The 17,869-nt window shown below is 45.4% G+C and overlaps 1 protein-coding gene across 3 annotated transcripts in view; it reads left to right on the top strand.

Annotated features, from left to right (window-relative positions):
- Window positions 1-17,869, top strand: part of NCSTN (nicastrin) — a 1,205,995-nt gene that overhangs the window by 575,875 nt on the left and 612,251 nt on the right. For all 3 annotated transcript variants that reach the window (XM_069635427.1, XM_069635426.1, XM_069635429.1), the window contains one exon: window positions 13,308-13,412. In XM_069635427.1, coding sequence (XP_069491528.1) covers window positions 13,308-13,412 — 105 coding nt within the window. The remainder of the gene's footprint in view (window positions 1-13,307; window positions 13,413-17,869) is intronic.

Raw genomic sequence — 17,869 nt, 5'->3', positions numbered from 1 at the left:
AGGTGCTCCTGTATTTGTTGTCTTTGGCCAAGGCAGGACTGGCCCATGCTTCCATCAAGGTTCATCTGGTGGCTATTTCCCGCTACACCAGATCTCCTGGACGATCATCCTTATGGTCGCATCGTTTGGTCAAGGAGTTCGTCAAAGAACTATTTTTCTCGTTCCCGCCGGTGAAGGCTCCGGCCCCGGCGTGGGAGCGCAATGTGGTGCTTACTAGGCTCATGGGTCCCCCGTTCGAGCCTGTGCATTCGGCGCCACTGAAGTTTTTGTCGTGGAAAACAGCTTTTCTTGTGACCATCACCTCCGCACGAGGAGTGGGAGAGATCCAGGCCCTCTCTTGTAAACCACCTTATTTGACATTCCACGAGACAAGGGTGGTGCTACGGACGCACCCCTCCTTCATGCAGAAGGTGCCGTCGGACTTTCATCTAAATAAGCCCCTGGTGTTACCCGTATTCTTCCCGACGCCTTCGTCGCTGAGAGGACTTTGCACTCGCTGGATGTGGCTAGAGCGCTGAAGTTCAATGTGGACCGCACAAAGAGTTTTTGGAAGACGTTGCAACTTTTTGTGAACTTTGGCCCTGTGAAACATGGGAAGGCCCTCTCCAAGACTTACCTTTCCAGGTGTCTCTCTGGCTGCATCACCCATTGTCACCGGTTGGCAAACCGACCATTGTTGGCCGCCGGAGAGCCCATTCAACCAGATTGGTCGCTGCAACTACGGCGTTCCTGACTGGTGTGCCTCTGCTTGACATCTGCAGGGCTGCTATGTGGAGGTCGACACACACCTTCACAAAGTTCTACTGCGTGGAAAGGGATTCCAGGGAGGAGTCCAGAGTCGGCCAAGCATTGCTGCGTAACCTGTTCCCTTGAAGGTGAGCCTGGTGAGGAGGTAAGAGATTCTTAATGTTGAGATGTGAAGTGGAAGTGGTGCGGAAGTGGTGTTTCCTGGTGTTGTACTCTGCTTCTGAGCTCTGTTGGAGGAAGAAGCTGTTGCTGGCCCTTTATTCTGAGGAGGAGCTGCTGGGGCCGTGTGACTGCCGCACCACTTCAAAAGCACCTTCCCCCGCGGTAGCAGAGCAGAATTGGTGCATAAGTGGTGTTTCCTGGTGTTCCCGGGAGTTCGCAGGTGTTTGCGCAATAGAGGAGCTGCACGCTGACGAAGAAGGCGGAAGGAAATGCGGCGAAAGCAGGGGAGCCGACGAAATTTATGGCGGGGACTCGAACAAGAAACTAGGTAATGCAAAGATTAAACTCATTGCCGACCCCATCAGCTCTCCCTGTGGGAAATAAAATTCTCAAACAATCACGGCTGCTGTTTGCAGCTCGCGAGGACCCTCCCACCGGCGAACCAAAAGAAAAGAAATCTCTGGACGCGGCGCCGGTGGAGCAGCATTTAAATAAACAGCGAGAGGAAATATATTCTGAGTTCCATGCACCAAAAGCGAGGGGTGCCGGCGGACTCTGTATTTAAGCTGACTGTTGGTGAAATCGGAAGAAAAACTCCACCCAGAAACGACGGCTACGATCCTTTGTGGGAAAATGAACATATGCAAATCCCCGGCACAGGAAAGTAAGGAGCTGGTTCAATTAAATTTATCATCAAATATAAAGGTGGGTGACAACCAAAATGACAAACCTTCATTGGCATTCTCGGATGCGACGCAGGAATTGGAAGTCCCGCAGGAAGTAGAAGCCCTGCATTCCTTGCCAAACACGAGGAAACTCCAGTTTGACAAAAATAACGGTGCAGAAGTATTGGTGCTGGAAGATAGCGCAAATGCCTCCGAAAAACAAAATCAACCCTTCAAACGGAGTCCCTCAAAAGAAAATAAGGAAATGAGAGTGGGGGCATGAGGACACACTGACGTGGGGGCCATAGAAATGCAAATACAAAAAACGCAGAAAGAGAATCCATTAATCCCTCACACTGCTCTACCTATGACCGAACTGGAAAGCACCATCCATAATCTGGAAAAGTGGACTCCAGAAATTCCTCTGGTGGAACTTATAAGTACAAATGACAATGGGGTTGGTCTGCAAAGATGGACGGGAACGATCAAATGCGATAACCTGTCAAGGACCACAGTTTTGAACTTTAGCGACGCTGGACATTTTATCTGGGAAGATCTAAACGACACAGAAGTGGAACAATCATATGAAGTAAGGGACCCTCTGCGAGGCCTTACAGATCCCTTCTCTGTCCGAGTGATTCTGAGGTTGGAAGAACAAAGGCTTGATGTATCCCAACTGCAAAATTTCATGATGAGTGGCATAGAGTGCATGGAAAATGACCAAAGAAAAGAACCTACAATACCAACAAAACAGCCCATTAGACCACTATCGGGAAATATATCCAACTCATTCCTGGCGGAAAAATGAATGCAAGATCTAACTGCCTTAAATGGGAAAACAGCCAGGGAAAAACGGCAGAGCCGGTCATTCATTATGGATAAAATTGCAGCCATTGACTGCCAAATCTTCGTCATCCGCTTTGAGAGGGGAGAAAAGTGGAGTGGGGAAAATGAAAGATCGCCCCCAAGCTCCTCGACAGCAGGCTCCTGGCAAAATAAACCCATTAAGGAAGGATTATTCCAATGGACAAACTGCGACCCAGTTGAAGGTCCTCAATAAGCCAAACGAGGAAAATAGTAAAAATAAGGGGCTGGAAAGGAATAAAGAAGAGGTGGCAAAAAAGGAGAAAGGAAATGACCGTGCCCATATACACAATAAGGTGATGGCGGCCCTCGTAGTATGGGTGGCCACATTGTTAAAGCTCTATGAGAGCAGAAATATCGCTCCAAAATCTACAAACCGGAAATGCCATGGCGACAATAAATCTGCAAGAAGTCGAAAGTTTCATGAAGAAACTGGAACAACGCCTAGATAAAGAAGCAGAATTAACAAATTCATGGCAAAATTGCTTATGCGACCTAGCGAGAAGTGAATCGAATGATAAGACCGCCCTAATTGAAGCAGTCCTAGAAGACTGTAAGTGGATGCGACACCTTTTTAAAAAGGCATAAGTAAACTAAGCCTTGACATGCCACCAAGAAAAGAATGCTTCAGACCACCCTCCGTCGGGAAATGACCTGATGGAAGGTAATGAGTTAAATCAAGCTCTGAGCCTAGGAACAGCATCTACAAAGATATCATAACCTCGTTCAGAAGGAAAAGATACCCGGGACATTAACTAATTTTTCGATTTTCCAAGGTGCTGAAAAGATGGAAGTACCAAAATACACTGAAAGAGTACAAAGGCCGGTAGTTTTGGAAAATTCAAAAGACCTTATAAAAACGAAGTTCATGAAACAACCGGCAAAAAGGAAATTAATTGGCTCGAGGTCCTTCCTAAGAAATATAAAAACCCAGCCCAGCACTGAGCCAAAACATTTGGCAAAGAAAGCGCACAGAGAAATGATTATATCGAAAGAAAGTGAAGAAACACGAGAGCCACACAAAGAAGGCAAGCTAGATAGGGATCGAGCTGAAGATGATTTTGGCGAAGAAGACTCTGGCGCAGACCTGAGCGATCTGATCCAGATAATAGAAGAAAATAAAAATGAAGAAGACTGGGGAAACCCAAGCGATTCAGAATGTGAGGAAATTGAAAAAAAGGTTCAAAATATGGTGGCTAAATATCTGGCGATCTGCCCTCGACAAAAAAAAAAAACAAGAGAGGGTAAAGTTACCCAGCCCTAGCTGAAACATCAAAAAATGTGCTGAAAGAAAATGCGTTAAACATACGGCCAGAAAAGGGGGATCAATTCAAAACTGTGGAGGAAAAAAGAAAGTCCCTCAAAAAGCCCAATAGACCACCAGTGAAAAATAAAAAAAAAATAAAAAAAGCCCTCAGCTAGGGAAGGATGATTGCCAGGATAGGGGCCGGGACAATAGATTGAAGAAAGTTCTGTCCCACAAAAAAAAAAAAATGTACTGGAAAAAGGAACGAGTGAACAAGTCTCAGGATAAACTTGGAAAGAACAGAACAGAACTCTAAAAGGCTCATTTTAAATAGGGAACAAGCGATGAAAGTCCTCCAACACATCCCAGCAACTAGATTCATATTGTGTAAAGACATACGGATAGTGAAATTTGTAAATTAATGCAGAATGGACAGGGTTACGCTACATCTAAAGTCCCAGGTGATCAAAGAATCACTGTTGGAAGCACGAGGAAAAATAGCCATCGTAGGTTATACACTCAGTGATGGAATTGGCATGGAAAATCAAAGGGAACAGGCAAGTGTTACATCAAAGAAAATGGAAACTAAACAGCAAAGAAGAGCAAATGAAGACCACAGACTCTCTGGCAGAGATGAATCTGACAGAGAAAGTCAAAGACATTTTGGAAAAATACCAAAGAAGTCCGTAAATGACCAAAAACTACCTACAGATCATGGAACCAGGTGGTCCTCAAAGGAGACCCAGAGAGGAAATGAGATGCCTCTAAAAGAAGGAAAAGATCTGCTTTTCACTATCGACAATTCAAGGAAGCAATACAAACCTATGAAAACAAAACCGGATAGAGCGTGTACGGCAGATTGGTCCTGGATTGCGTAAGCTCTATCAGGGAAAAAGAAGCAATGGATTGCGATAAATGAGGAAGGGAGGAAATTAACATGTGCCTCCTGGAATACCTGCGACTTTGCACATTTGTTCTCGGGGGGATGATTTTCACAACCAATATGAAATCCTATGTCTTCAGGAAACGTGGATAAGGAAAAAGCTGCTCTGTGAAAACTATGAAGTCTTTATTAATCCGGCAAGGAAAGGGAGCCGAGGGAGACCTCATGGAGGCGTGCTAACCTTAATAAAGACAAATAGTCATTTAAAAGTGACGGATTGCCGTAATCAAAATCCTGACGTCCAGATACTGGAAATTACCAAACCCCTAGAGGGTCAAAGTCTAAAGTTGTTAATATTCAACACATATTGGAGTGAAAAAGTGCACCTATCTGAGTCTTACCTGAATGACATAACAAAAGAAATTGAGCTATCTATGCTAAAGGAAGCAAGCCAACTAATCCTGATCGTTATCTGTTCTGCTAGAATTCCTAGACCTAGGGTAGTGCATGGCAATCTTTAAATATTAAAGTACATTCTGTCAAAGATCAACAGCAAACTAATATAAAGCGCCCAATTATGATTTAGTTCGTCCGGTGCGCAATATAAATTAATACAAAAATTCTAATCTGTGGAGATTTGAATATCAAGCTACTTTTAAAGAATGGGCACCAAATCACAGAATCCCAGTTAAAGGGCAGAGCCCAACGTTGGGTGAATGAAATGGCTATAAGAGACATGAAAATGTTAAATGGCCAAATTAATGGCGACCTTCACGGCTCCGCTACATGGGGCCATGGAAAAAGCCATGCGTGCCTCGATTATTGCCATGTCTCTGGAAAAATGTTGCATTGGATTGAAGGTTTTGCAGCAATAAAGCAAACAGCAAGCGATCATGATCTCTTGAAAATTGAAACATTGATACACTTTGTAAGGATAAACAAAGGATGGGACCAGTAGAAGTTGCCTGTGGTTTAAATGGACTGAGAATAAAACACGACGAAATACCAAAGGTGACAAAGCGGTATGCATCCTACGTAAGGGACAACCCCTCAGCAGTGGAATATAGGTGGCTACTGAAAAGCTATGAAATTGGAAAGAAATCGACAATTAAAGCAAATGTGGTGAGGAAACACGCATATGATAAAGAGGTGGTAGCAAAAAGGAAAAAGCTCAGATCAGAAATCAGAACTACAGAAGGGGGAAGGTGATGCTAAATTAGAGAAAATTAGGAAGTGTAAACAAACATACAAAAACTGGACCAAATCAACCAAGGCCAAACGGGCGCAAGCTGATGCGGAAAACATGCTGGCGGCGATATCTACTAGTAATGCTCGAAGCCTATTGGAAATAATAAATAAGTACGACAATTTCCAAGTGGCATTTACTGCAAATCAGGTATCGGAAGCCAGTTGGGTTGATTACTGCACAGTTATTTAAAAGGAAAAGAGACCTTGGATCCCATCGACAGAAATGTAAGTAGCAACCTGGAGGTCTGGAACATAAACTTCAACCGTCTTGACATAGAGATGATGATCCAAAAACTTAGTACATAAAGAGCAGCCGGCCCGAACGGCATCTCTAATATGGAACTTTAAATGAAGAAAAATGGGGGGAAATGATTGTTTTGCTATTTACGCAAATAATACAAACAAAATCAATCCCACTATCATGGAAAGAAGGGATAATCATCCCAATCTATAAAAATGGCGATTGTGGGAACCCCCGCAATTACCACCCTATTGCCCTACTGGATTCTATAGACAAAATGATTTGCCTCATTACTGCTGAAAGACCTTAAACGGTGGTCAAGTTCGGCTGGTATACTAGATCCGAGGCAAACAGCTTTCCTCCCGGGTGTGGGAACAGAATTGAATATTGTCATACTGAACTTGCTGAAACAGAGTAATCAACACTAAGACTCAAATCTACCTTGGATTTATTGACCTCGAGCAGGCTTTTGATGCTGTGTCGAGATCGTCTATGGAGAAAGCTTGAAAAATGGGGATGCCCCAAGTCTTTAATTGAAGCAATTCAAGCCCTATACACGGACACTTCAATCCAGACCCGCTTAACAAAAGAGGGTCTTCTAGCAAGTAAGATATACACACACCGAGGCATAAAACAAGGCTGTGCATTAGCGCCCCTGTTGTTTGTCCCATACATGATAGACATGGGAGAGTCCCAAAAACAAACACAAGCGTTTCCTCCAAAAGTAAAATAAGGATTTATTCCGTGGATATTATACGCAGACGATTTGGTCTTTATAGACCAGACGCCTATTGGTCTGCAAAGACGGTTGAGTACTTTCCAAAGCTTCCTGGAAGAAAATCGCATGAAGGCGACTGTAAATGTATATTCAGATGTAACTCTGGTAAATATTAGAAACGAACCTCTAACCCAATTTCAATATACAACCTGAGATGCCTTATAGGCTAGTATATGAGTTGAAGTTCATGGAATAGGTTGCAAAATATTGTTTACTTGTTACGTAAAATATCTCTGTGTCACACTAAAACTATATAATATTGTAATACTCAAAACATATTGAGAATTAATTCCAGCATTAACCTGAGAGTCCTCTAATATCTGAACTGATGCAGAGCAGCACGTTCAATCACAATCGAGAACACCCTAGTGAGGCGAATCGACACAGAGCAGCTTGTAAAATTACGACTAATACATACCCAAGATGGAGGCCACAGTCGTCAGGACTAGCACAATGACTATATAAAAGGACGGTAGACGGCATGGTTGATTAGCAATGTGCCGATACTAGGACCGTGCGCAACCAACATTGTTGCCTGGACACAGACGCTAACATAATCGAACTTGGTAGGGAAGTTCTGGAACCGATTGAGAAATATTTCTGAATTTTTGTAGTGTAGAAATGTTGTATTCTGATAGTATTTCCGTGATCCCTTACGTTACTGACAATAGCCCATACCTTTAAACGTAGATAGCAGGCCACACCACGCACATCTATCGGTTCCCCGAAACACCACTAAGGAAGTCGCTGCGGCGTCCCGGGGCTCAGAGCTGACCGGATAAAAACATCTATAAACGAAACCATCAGCGAAATTGCACCAACAGAGGGTAATGGCCCAAAATGTCACTCTCATAATTGCGACAGCCAAAATGTCCGACTTTTAAATGATTTTTTTTACACCCCCTTTACACCACATAGATATGTGGGGGGTATGGGATATTATAGTAATATGGGGGTTTGTGCGTGGTCTCCCCCATATATCTATGTGGTGTAAAGGGAGTTTAATTAAAAAATCAAATAAAATAAAAGTCTGCATTTTCGGCCGTCGGAATTATGGGGGGTTGCAGTGATCACATAGATTCCCAACAGAGTTAAGAGAGAGCGGGTCCCTGTATAGGCCCATGTCCATACACATTGGAAATACAAATTTGGATAGGATTTTTATCCCATGCCATGCAGAAGGACGAATCGAAATGTATGCATTTACACATACAGGAGTCAGTAACCTACTACTACTACTTATATCGCCAGCAACGGTTGCGCTGCGAGAACTTCTGGCAACTCTTATCAAGAGCGTTTGACCGAAATACTCCCTATTGAGAGGTATGACCAATCAGACATTAACTGCATCAGCCGTTTGTATTAGAGTCTAGTATATCCAACCGTACCATCAAGTGGTTAACACACAGTATACTTTTACAATCACTGGAACTGATTGACTCTACATGTGAATTACCTAGTCTATACAACACTGGAATAGAAAACAAACAGTATATAGAGTACTAGGAGACACCTAGGTGAGTCCACATGACCTGATATAAGAAGCCTGTCACCTTTTACCTGAATGCAGTTGGTCCCCTAGTGGGACACAACGCTTTAACCAGCGACTTGTCCCAAGGGAGACCACCCTGATGTAAATATCTATAGCATAGTGATGTAGTGTTTTTTACCTACAGAACTGGCATATGAATATTTTCGAAACAGTGAAGGGCCACTGCACCTGGCCCGCCCGTTACCCTAAGGTTAGTGCACTAGTACATATTGACCCTTCCAGCAATGAGGACATATAATACAAGTCCGCAGTCAATATACTCAAATGGTATTCTTTTTATTTATATTCACAGAATAGAATTTCTCCCGATATCTATACCTGAAGAAGGTTGCAAGCAGCAACATTGTAAAACGAGCGCAAGAACAAAGATTGAAACGCGTGTGATGAACGATGCGAGGAAAGCGTAATTGCTGATTAATGTTTGAACACTACAGGGAAGATATACAATACCAGTGACAGAGTGGTCCGGCACCACGAGGGTGCTCAATTAAAGGTTCTGTAAGGTATCCAGCCAAGAAGGGGCAGAATCGAAAGTAGAGGATTGGCAAGAGCATTGTGTGAAGTGAATTGAAGTGGTCCTGCGATGGTTTAAGCAAAACCCATTGCACATTCGAAAGTCCTACATTTTTTATATCAATTAGAAAACGTAGAACATGAGATTTACATGGTCCGAGCCCGATCGAGGGAGACCCATGATGAACACTGAAAGTGAGAACTTGTGAATGTGAAAATCCTGATAAGAAAGGAACTTTGGTGCTTGTTTGTTATTACAGACCCTCTACATTAAAGAGAATGTGATTGGGAAAGAGGCTTTGGCAGAAGGCCTGATACCTATGCTTTGAACTGTATAGGAACCTTCGTAATAGCGTGGCACCAGATCCGTATCCTTACCGTATCCTCCCGAGATCAGTCTCGGAAGGATAGCTCAGTGGCAACGTGCTTGTCTTGCAAGCAAGACGACACGGAGCAACACGGGTTCGATCCCCGGGTCCGAGCTTAGTAACCTCAGATATTAAGCGCGTTATAAATAACCTATCATATCATATCATATCCTTGTGGCAGAGAAGCCAGAGCGTGTGCGAAGCTCGAACGTGCCGCTTTTCCCCGTGCTGAAATGTGTGGAAGGGAAGCCAACTGCTCGACTATCCTGACATATTATTTACTTAACACTTTTTCTTTTTGCATACACTATTGTCCCACACCATTTTATATTTAAAGTAAGGATTGGCAATAGGTTTATTAGTGTAGGCCCTTTTATTTTGACAGAGACTCAACTAGGACTGCGTTATTATTATTTGATGGTCGTAGTTTGCTCCCATCCTTAGATTTAGGTTTAGAGAGGAACATCAGCTGCCGTGGTACCGTCCTTGGCCTCAAGATTAAAGTAACCAACCCATTGAAGGTCAATAAACACCCTTGAACTGTGAACACTTTTGTCTGTCTTCACTGTTTGATACCATGCCTTCCTTACAAGGAGGAAGGAAAGAGAGGAGTCGAAGATTACTGCAAAGTTTCTGGCTTCGGATGAAGGAGGTGGGGGGGTGGGGGGGTGTAGGGGTGGGGGGTGGCAGAGCCCATAGTGGATGGCCAGAGTCAGGGGAAGAAAGAGGGAGCAGGAGTTCCAGTAGGAAGAGATTGTTGGAAGTGCACCAGGACCGGATGGCAGATAGGCAGTCCGGAATGATGGAAGAAGTAAGGAGAGGGTGAGAGGGAAGTTTGAAAAAGAGTTGTGCATCATCTGCTTTTTATTACTCCACCCACCACTCGTCTGCCTCTCCAATGTTTTACTACTGTTAGCTATTGCCTCCACACTTTTGTTATTTTTTTCTCATCCTCCCACTGATATGCTCCTCCTCTCACTATGCTGCTCCTCCTCTCACTACTACTCTCTGCACTCCCACTCTCCAAGCACTCTTGTTTCACTTTGTTACAGCCATTTCCCATTTACTCCATATACTAATTTACTTGCTGCACAGACATACACATAAACGTTTCAGAACTACTTGCCTGTTCCACAAGCCTACGCTCCCTCTTTCCTCCTGCTGTCTCTTGGTCCACCTCCACTGCTGACCTCATCCGAATAGCCTGCACTTCTTCTTCCATTCCCTTGCTTAAATCTCCCCCGTCTCATCTGATTGACCAGCTATCCCTGTCTCACCAAGTCCCATCTCCGTCTCCCAGGGTGTGTATGTGTCAGAGAAAGTCTGTAAATGCTGTTCAAGCCCTGTCCCGTTTTCCTCATGGGATTTGCCGGCATTGGGATTCCTAGTCGGTCTACTGATTTGTGGCAGCTCTTGTTACGTTTACTGATTAATGATGGGTCTGTTCCCTCTAGGGCGTTGTGGTGATATAGGAGGCTTTTGTGAGGCTGCATGGGTTTCTGTGCCCTGCCCGGAAGATCTATGCTATTCTTATCCCTGCCACATGTCAACACAGCTTTTCGCTATATTGCTCGTGGGGTGCTGGCATCTTTGTTGTACGTCATCTGCATCGTATCTCCCTCTTCTCCAGCGGCTAGCGGTGTGTCTGCCGTGTACGAAGTGCACCTCTCTCTCTCATGCTCTCAATCTTTGCTGTTCTCCGCTCTCTGTGAACCAAGAGGAGGAAGTACTGCTACACAAGGGTTCTTCCCATATAGTGTTCTAAAAAGAAAGTTTGTTTTTTGGGGAACCCTTTTTGTTTACTAGTGGAACATAGCCCATAGTATTGTCCAGAAAGAAACACAGAGAGGGGCTGCATAGTGAATATAATTAATTGTAATGAAAAAAGGGTTCTCTTATATACATTTGCACATACAACAAAGGTATTGCTTGAAACAGGAAAAATATATTGTTAGCATAAACAGAAAAGCATACAAAATACAGTGATCCCTAAACTAATTTGGTTTACTAGGTAAACCGATTGAAGACACAAAAAGCAGTAATCTAAAACATTGAATATACCTATATATTCATGGGAAATTGTCACCTAAAATTTGGAGGAAATAATGCCACATAAATTGCATTAATACATCTATAGAAGTAAAAATTCTCATAGACAAATGTCAAACGTTCTGATACTCAGATGCCAAGTCTCTATTGCAATGAAATTCCTGATCAAAATTCTGATAGACAGATGCCGTTTCTGTGGCAGTGAGAATTTGAATGAACAAATGCCACACCTTCAGTCAACAGACTCCAAGTGTCTAATGCATAGAAACTTCTAGTGTGCATCGGCCATAAACGGATGCCAACGTTGCAGGGGTTGGGGTACTAGTACAACTAATAGGTGAGTGTAGATCACATGAGAGGTGTCAGTCTAAGATCCCTCGAGTTGGACTTGTTGTTCCCCCTTGCAGAGAGTTTACATTTCGGCGGCAATTGCATACTCATTTCATCCGAATCAGAATGATTTCTAGTTGTTCGTGGCGATCGTCTTCTTCAAGGCGAAAAAACGGCCCCTGTAACAGAAAAAAACACAGATCTCCTAAAGGCTTTCTCTTTGAGGCCCGCTCTTCATCTGGAGAACTGCATCCAAATCAGGATGCCCAATTGATGAGTGTCACAGACCCGCTATATGCCACCGGAGTGGGGTGAGCGCATGTACAGTAGGTCGAGGGCAAGGGTTTGTAATCCATATAAGGAAAGGTCCCTTAAAAAAATAGGGTGCGTGTGCGGTGTCCCTTATGGTATTTCAATCTTGAAGGGCGTGGCGGATGGTCCCTTGCATCTTATATAGTGTAGTTTTATGTGGTCCTCTCGTCGGAAGACATACTGGGTCCACTGGCTGGGATAGTGTGCCTGGAAGGGTAAATCCGTCCTTAATCCCGGACCCGGCTCAATGGCTTCATCATCGGGCTTGGCTCCGCTCTCTGGCTTTCGTCTTCTTGCACAATGTTTCTGCAAAGGAGAAGTTAAGACTGGGAGGTACCTGGTAGGTGCATGGAATGAGCAATTTGGGGTCTGCACAGAAAACCGCACAGCACAGGAAGGGGTAGCAGGGTCTGGAGTCCCTCCTCTGGGCAGAACTGGCTCCAGCTTGTCTTTTAGCAGCCCTCTACCCCTCCCCTTTTTGGCAAGGCCAGGCTACTTGCTTTGTCACAGGCTACAAAGTATTCCTGCAAAACAACGGGGGGTCTAGGAATCTCTCTACCAGCACCAACACAGCCCAATGACCTGTTCTTGGGTGAATATCCCCTGGGAGAGACTCTACCAAGTCTTTAGCTCACTGTCCCTTTCACAGAGAAGAAATCTGCCAGCATATCAGTCTTTGTATTCCCTACTGCAATTCAATGTACTGTGATGTGTGCAGTGTAAAATAAATGGGGAATTTCATAATGTAGGACAGTGTGTTACTGCACTGATAACCGTAGGGACTGATCAGTGCACCCAAAACAAGTACGCTAACCAAGGTATGTATAGCAAAAAGGCTTTACTTGCCTCCAAAAGTCAGGTCCGGTCGAAAACGTCAAAAGGTTGGGGGTTCCAAAGATTTCTAGAGGGAAAGCAGCAAAAGAAAAACATTTCAAACACAGCATATAATTTATATAATAATACATATATTTATATTTTTTATGTGATTTTTGAAGTCCTGTAAGTGATTCGTTTTATAAACTTTACAAATGAGACTGCCTGATTTTTATTGTTTATAAATGCACCATATGCCAGCTCATAGTGAATGTGTATAATGAGTTTGAAGTACTACCTTGTAAATTAATATTTACTTCCTTACTCAACACGATGGAATTTATTGGATGTTTATTTTATTTAAACCTTTGTAATGTTAAGACAGTCTCATTAAATTGTAACAGTGGAACACCCGGGCGTTCATTCATTGACCTGTCTAGTTTCCTGAACCAAATTGCCCATTGCAGTTGCTCTGAAGGTTGTTCTCCACAATGCCAAGTCCAAGACACATCATTGTTTGATTGTTCTTTGTTTAGGAGACCTTCGATTACATTGGCAGCTCACGAATGGTATATGACATGCAAAAGGGCAAATTCCCCATCGGACTGAACAACATCCATTCTTTCCTTGAGCTGAGCCAGGTAGGCATATGTAGGCTCTCAATTTTTTTTTTAAAACAAATGTGTTTGAATTGCCAACCTTCGGAAGGGGTAGGGCGGTTAGACTGAATGATCGAATGGCTAATCAGTAACATTAGGTAATAGCCACACAAATCCAGGGAACAATTGCATATCCTTTAGTAGCTGATTTGCCTGCCCTGTGCTATGTCTTTTTAGCTGCTTGATAGGCAAATGCTTCCTTTGTTACCTTTGTAATGGAAGCTATAATTTTGTCAAATGATTGGTGTGGAATGTCTTCTCCTCTCTCACATGGCTTTATTGCACATAGCTTTTTCGTTCTCACTTGTGGACTTTGCGGATATCTTGAATCTTTGAAAGTGTAACTTCTGTTTTCCATTATGTGATATTCATTAATTCTTTTAAACAAAGTTCAGCATGTGGGCAGGGTACCAGAAATTGTGTGTGTGTGTACAAGCACCAGAAAGGATATAACTGGGTAGGTAATGCGATATATTGAAACTTTACTTGCCTATATATACTTGTTTTCACTTTCTTATGTTGGAGATGTGCATAGATAAAATGAAATGTCTAATCATGATTTCTTTATATTGTAATTTAAATTTTTGAGATGTTAACTTGTACAAAACAATCTGAATCTTTTCTATATTTCTGACATGTGCTACACTTTTGTAGTGTATGTGCATTTTTAATATGCAATAAGACCATACGAAAATACTTCTGAAAACTGCTAAAAATAGGATAGTCTGTCTTTGCACAAACCAGAGTGTCTACCTTATTATTGTAGAGCATAGTCTCATAGTCTGTGTAGTTGTGATGTGAAACATTAATATACAAAAATGTCTGGAAAATCTACAAATACAACATTCTTTCTTAGCAGAAGCCACCTTGCACACCATCTGACACGATCAGCTTCCTCCACCGTGTGCACCATACAGCACTATAAACTAACACCCTCTGCCAACATTTGCATTTTTGCCACCTTTAGTTGGAAAGTACTCTTTTAACCAGAAGTGCTAGCCCTCTGGTACTTTTTCTGGGTTCTTTGATTTTTCACTGTTAAGGCACCCGTCCATGTTCAGGGGGTTCTATGATCCCATTTTATGCATTGTTCCTCTTTATTTTTGGCTTTCCTGATTTATATTGCTGTTCTGGGACTTATGCTTAAAGGAGAAGTTCTTGCAAGAATTGTATTCGCCCAATGGTGGGGCATACTCTTTTAGCATATATTGATAGATCACATGTTTTTCCAATGCATCTTACCTTCGATTTTCAGACATTTATACATGCAAACCCCACTGGTCGGAAAACTGCCATCTTGTGATAATCTAATCGGTTGATTGATTGCCCTAAATTGAAGTGCTCTGGCGGCGATAAATCATAACTCATGCCCCCGAAGCTGGCATCAGCATGTTAGACCGATCTATTACGCCCCTTGTCATGCCGTTGGTGTACAGTATAGCCAAACATCTGCATCTATGCAATCCTCTTTCCAAATGCAAAACGCGTAAGACAGTCGTTAAATGTACAGACACACACATAAGTTATACTTCGAGGGGATTGGGTCCTCCGACGTATTCCATATCTATGACATGTAATCACAACAGCTGTGCTTCTTCGGTGTCTGCGTCCTGTGTCGATGACGTCGATACGCCGCCCTCGAGGGCCTCCTCCGACGGCCGACGTCACTGGGTGTTATAAGTAGGACACACGACGCCCGTAGCCTCAGTTCCGTTTTTTCCATGAACGTGTTCGCTTCGGAGATCTCGGCGCGCCTCGACTCTTTGGAGTTTCTGTTGTTTCTCCGTTCTTCGAACCTGTTCGTATTGTGAAGTATACTCTTCGTGAAGATGTCTACCTCATCTTCCACCCCGCGTCCGTGCTTTAAGAAGTGTGGGGACAGTGGGTCCAAGATGTTGGTGACGGACTCGCACGACGCCTGCCTCTGGTGCCTCGGGGAGGCCCATGACACGGATGACTGTGTCGACTGCCAGTCGCTCACGTCCAAAGCCTTGCGGGAGCGCAAGAAGAAGTTGTCGGTAGGTAAGGTGTCCAAGCCACGGAAGTCGAGGTCTGTGGGGCTTTCAACGGACGATTCAAGGGGCGACTCTCTGCATCGTCGTTGGAAGTCCAGAGGGTCTCGGTCCCGGAGTCTGTCCCGCCACTCCTCTGCCTCTTCGAGGCACTCCCGGAAGCGCCGTCATCGGTCGCCTTCCCCGTCCTCATCCGAGGACTCCGCCCGTCGGCGGGTCGCTTATCCCACCAAGCCTGCGACGCCGGAGGAATGGGTTTCCTTCGGGAAGAAAATGTTAGCAATTCTCGAATCGCAGGGCACTGGTCTGTCCGCGCCTCCGAGTGGGGTCGATCGTGATCGGTCGAGAGACACTGCTCGCACACCTTCGGGCTCGGGTGGTCGGCACGATTCGCGGGAGAGGTCCCGCTCTGACAAGGGGAATCGTTCTCGTCATGCCCGTTTCAGGTCCCGGTCCTCGACGCGCTCGAGACCGTGTGCACCTGTGGTGTCTTTGAGGAAGACGTCGACACCCGGTGGCGCCGAGGTCATCGACGGACTCTTTCGAGGCCCCGCCTCTGAAGAAGCCATCGACGCCATAGGCGCCCAGGCTGTCGAGGGACACGCTCGGGGCTCCGGCCTCGAGGCCTGTGTCGACGCCATTGATGCTGTCGGCACCGCGTTCGGCGTCGATGCCGATTCACTCAACGCCTTTCGAGGCTGTTTCGACGGGGGTACCCCGGAGCACAGTGGAACCCCCTAGAAAAGCTTGGGTCAAGGTCAAGCATGGCTTTGTTCCACATTCTGTGCCATCTTGAGTTTATTTCAGAGATGGATGAGGGCTCTGATGATGACATGGTTCCTGATACGGTGCCAGACGAGATTCTCTCGGGCCATAGCCAAATTGAGGACCTGCGGCAGTCCCTGCACGATGCCAGTGGGCTGGACACCTCTCCGGAGGTGGAGTTTTGTAGGCCTGAGCCTGGCACTCATGCCGACTCCTCGTACCAGCGCCTTATGTCTAGGGTCACCGAGTACTTGGGATGGTCTGCTCCCCCAGATTTTCTTCAGGATGACCTTACGGATATCCTCGACCAAGGTCCACCAACTGACCCGGTACTGCCGTTCCATATGGCTCTACAGAGGAGGGTGGCGGCGGCTTGGACTGCTCTGGAAAGTCTCCTGGCAGTGGGCAAGTCTTTGCCGCGAAAATACCTCCCAGCCAGTAGTGACCCCTGCTACTTGACTAGGCACCCCACTCCAGAAAGTTTAGTGGTTCAGGCGGCTACGGCCCCGGCAAAGCAGGCGTCGTATCCTACCATCCCTCCTGATAGGGACGACAAGCGTTTTGACGACTGGGCGAAGAAAGTGTTCTCTTCAGGGGGTATGGCGCTTCAGGCGGCCAACTCTGTATGTGCCTTGTCACGTTTCACGCACACTCTGTGGAACTGTTTCCTTAGCGGCTGAACATATTCCCGAAGGGGACGAACGGGATGGTTTCCTTGCCATGGTTCAGGATGGCAAGGATGCCATGTGTGAGGCCGTTCAGTCGGGTTTGGACATGGCAGATTGCGTCGCCCGGTCCATGGCGGCGAGCACCGTGATACGCAGGTTTGCGTGGTTGCGGAAGTCGGGGTTTGCTCCTGATGTGCAGGCCCGGCTCCTCAACATGCCCTTTGACGGGGAACATCTTTTTGGCAGCAAGGCTGACGAGTGCCTTGAGAGGTTGCAGACTGCCAAAGCTGCAGCAAAGTCGTTGGGCGCTGCAGTTCGCCAACCTCCGACTTTTCGTCCTAGGGGACAGCAATGGAGGGGAGGTGCCTTTCGTTATTACTCATCCTTTTGATCTCGGCAGTTCATCTGGCCGGAGATGAAAACGAGACGGCGGATGCTCTGAGCAGGCAGAGTGCGATCTCTCACGAGTGGGAGTTGGCTCAGGAAATTCTCCTGGAGACCTTCGCCCTTTGGGGGACCCCTCAAGTGGATCTCTTCGCCTCCAGTGCCAACCGGAAGTGCGAGAGGTTCTGCTCGCGGGAATTTCCTCCGAAAGGAGCCTTAGGAGACGCGTTTGTGGTGGAGTGGTCATTCCCATTGCTGTATGTTTCTCCTCCAGTCCCCATCATCCCGCAAGTACTGCAGAGGTTACAGAGGTTCGGTTCCCGGATGATCCTCATTGCTCCTTCATGGGCCCGGAGGACGTGGTGCCCGGACCTTCTCGACTTGTCCATCTGCCCACCACATCGTCTTCCCTACCGAGACGATCTGCTCTTACGGGAAGGGGGTCAGGTTCTCCATCCAGAGGTCGGATCCCTCAACCTTCACGCTTGGTTTCTGAAAGGTTTAGGTGTAAGGATTGGCACCTCCCTGAAGACATGATGGAGGTGTTACTCTCGGCCAGACGGCCAGCAACAAAGTCCCAGTACCTTTGCCGTTGGTGTAAGTTCTGCGA

Source organism: Ambystoma mexicanum, chromosome 1q (assembly GCF_040938575.1).
Source record: "Ambystoma mexicanum isolate Mex_15411 chromosome 1q, UKY_AmexF1_1, whole genome shotgun sequence".
Taxonomy (NCBI): Eukaryota; Metazoa; Chordata; class Amphibia; order Caudata; family Ambystomatidae; genus Ambystoma; species Ambystoma mexicanum.
This window is presented reverse-complemented; position numbering and strand designations above follow the sequence as displayed.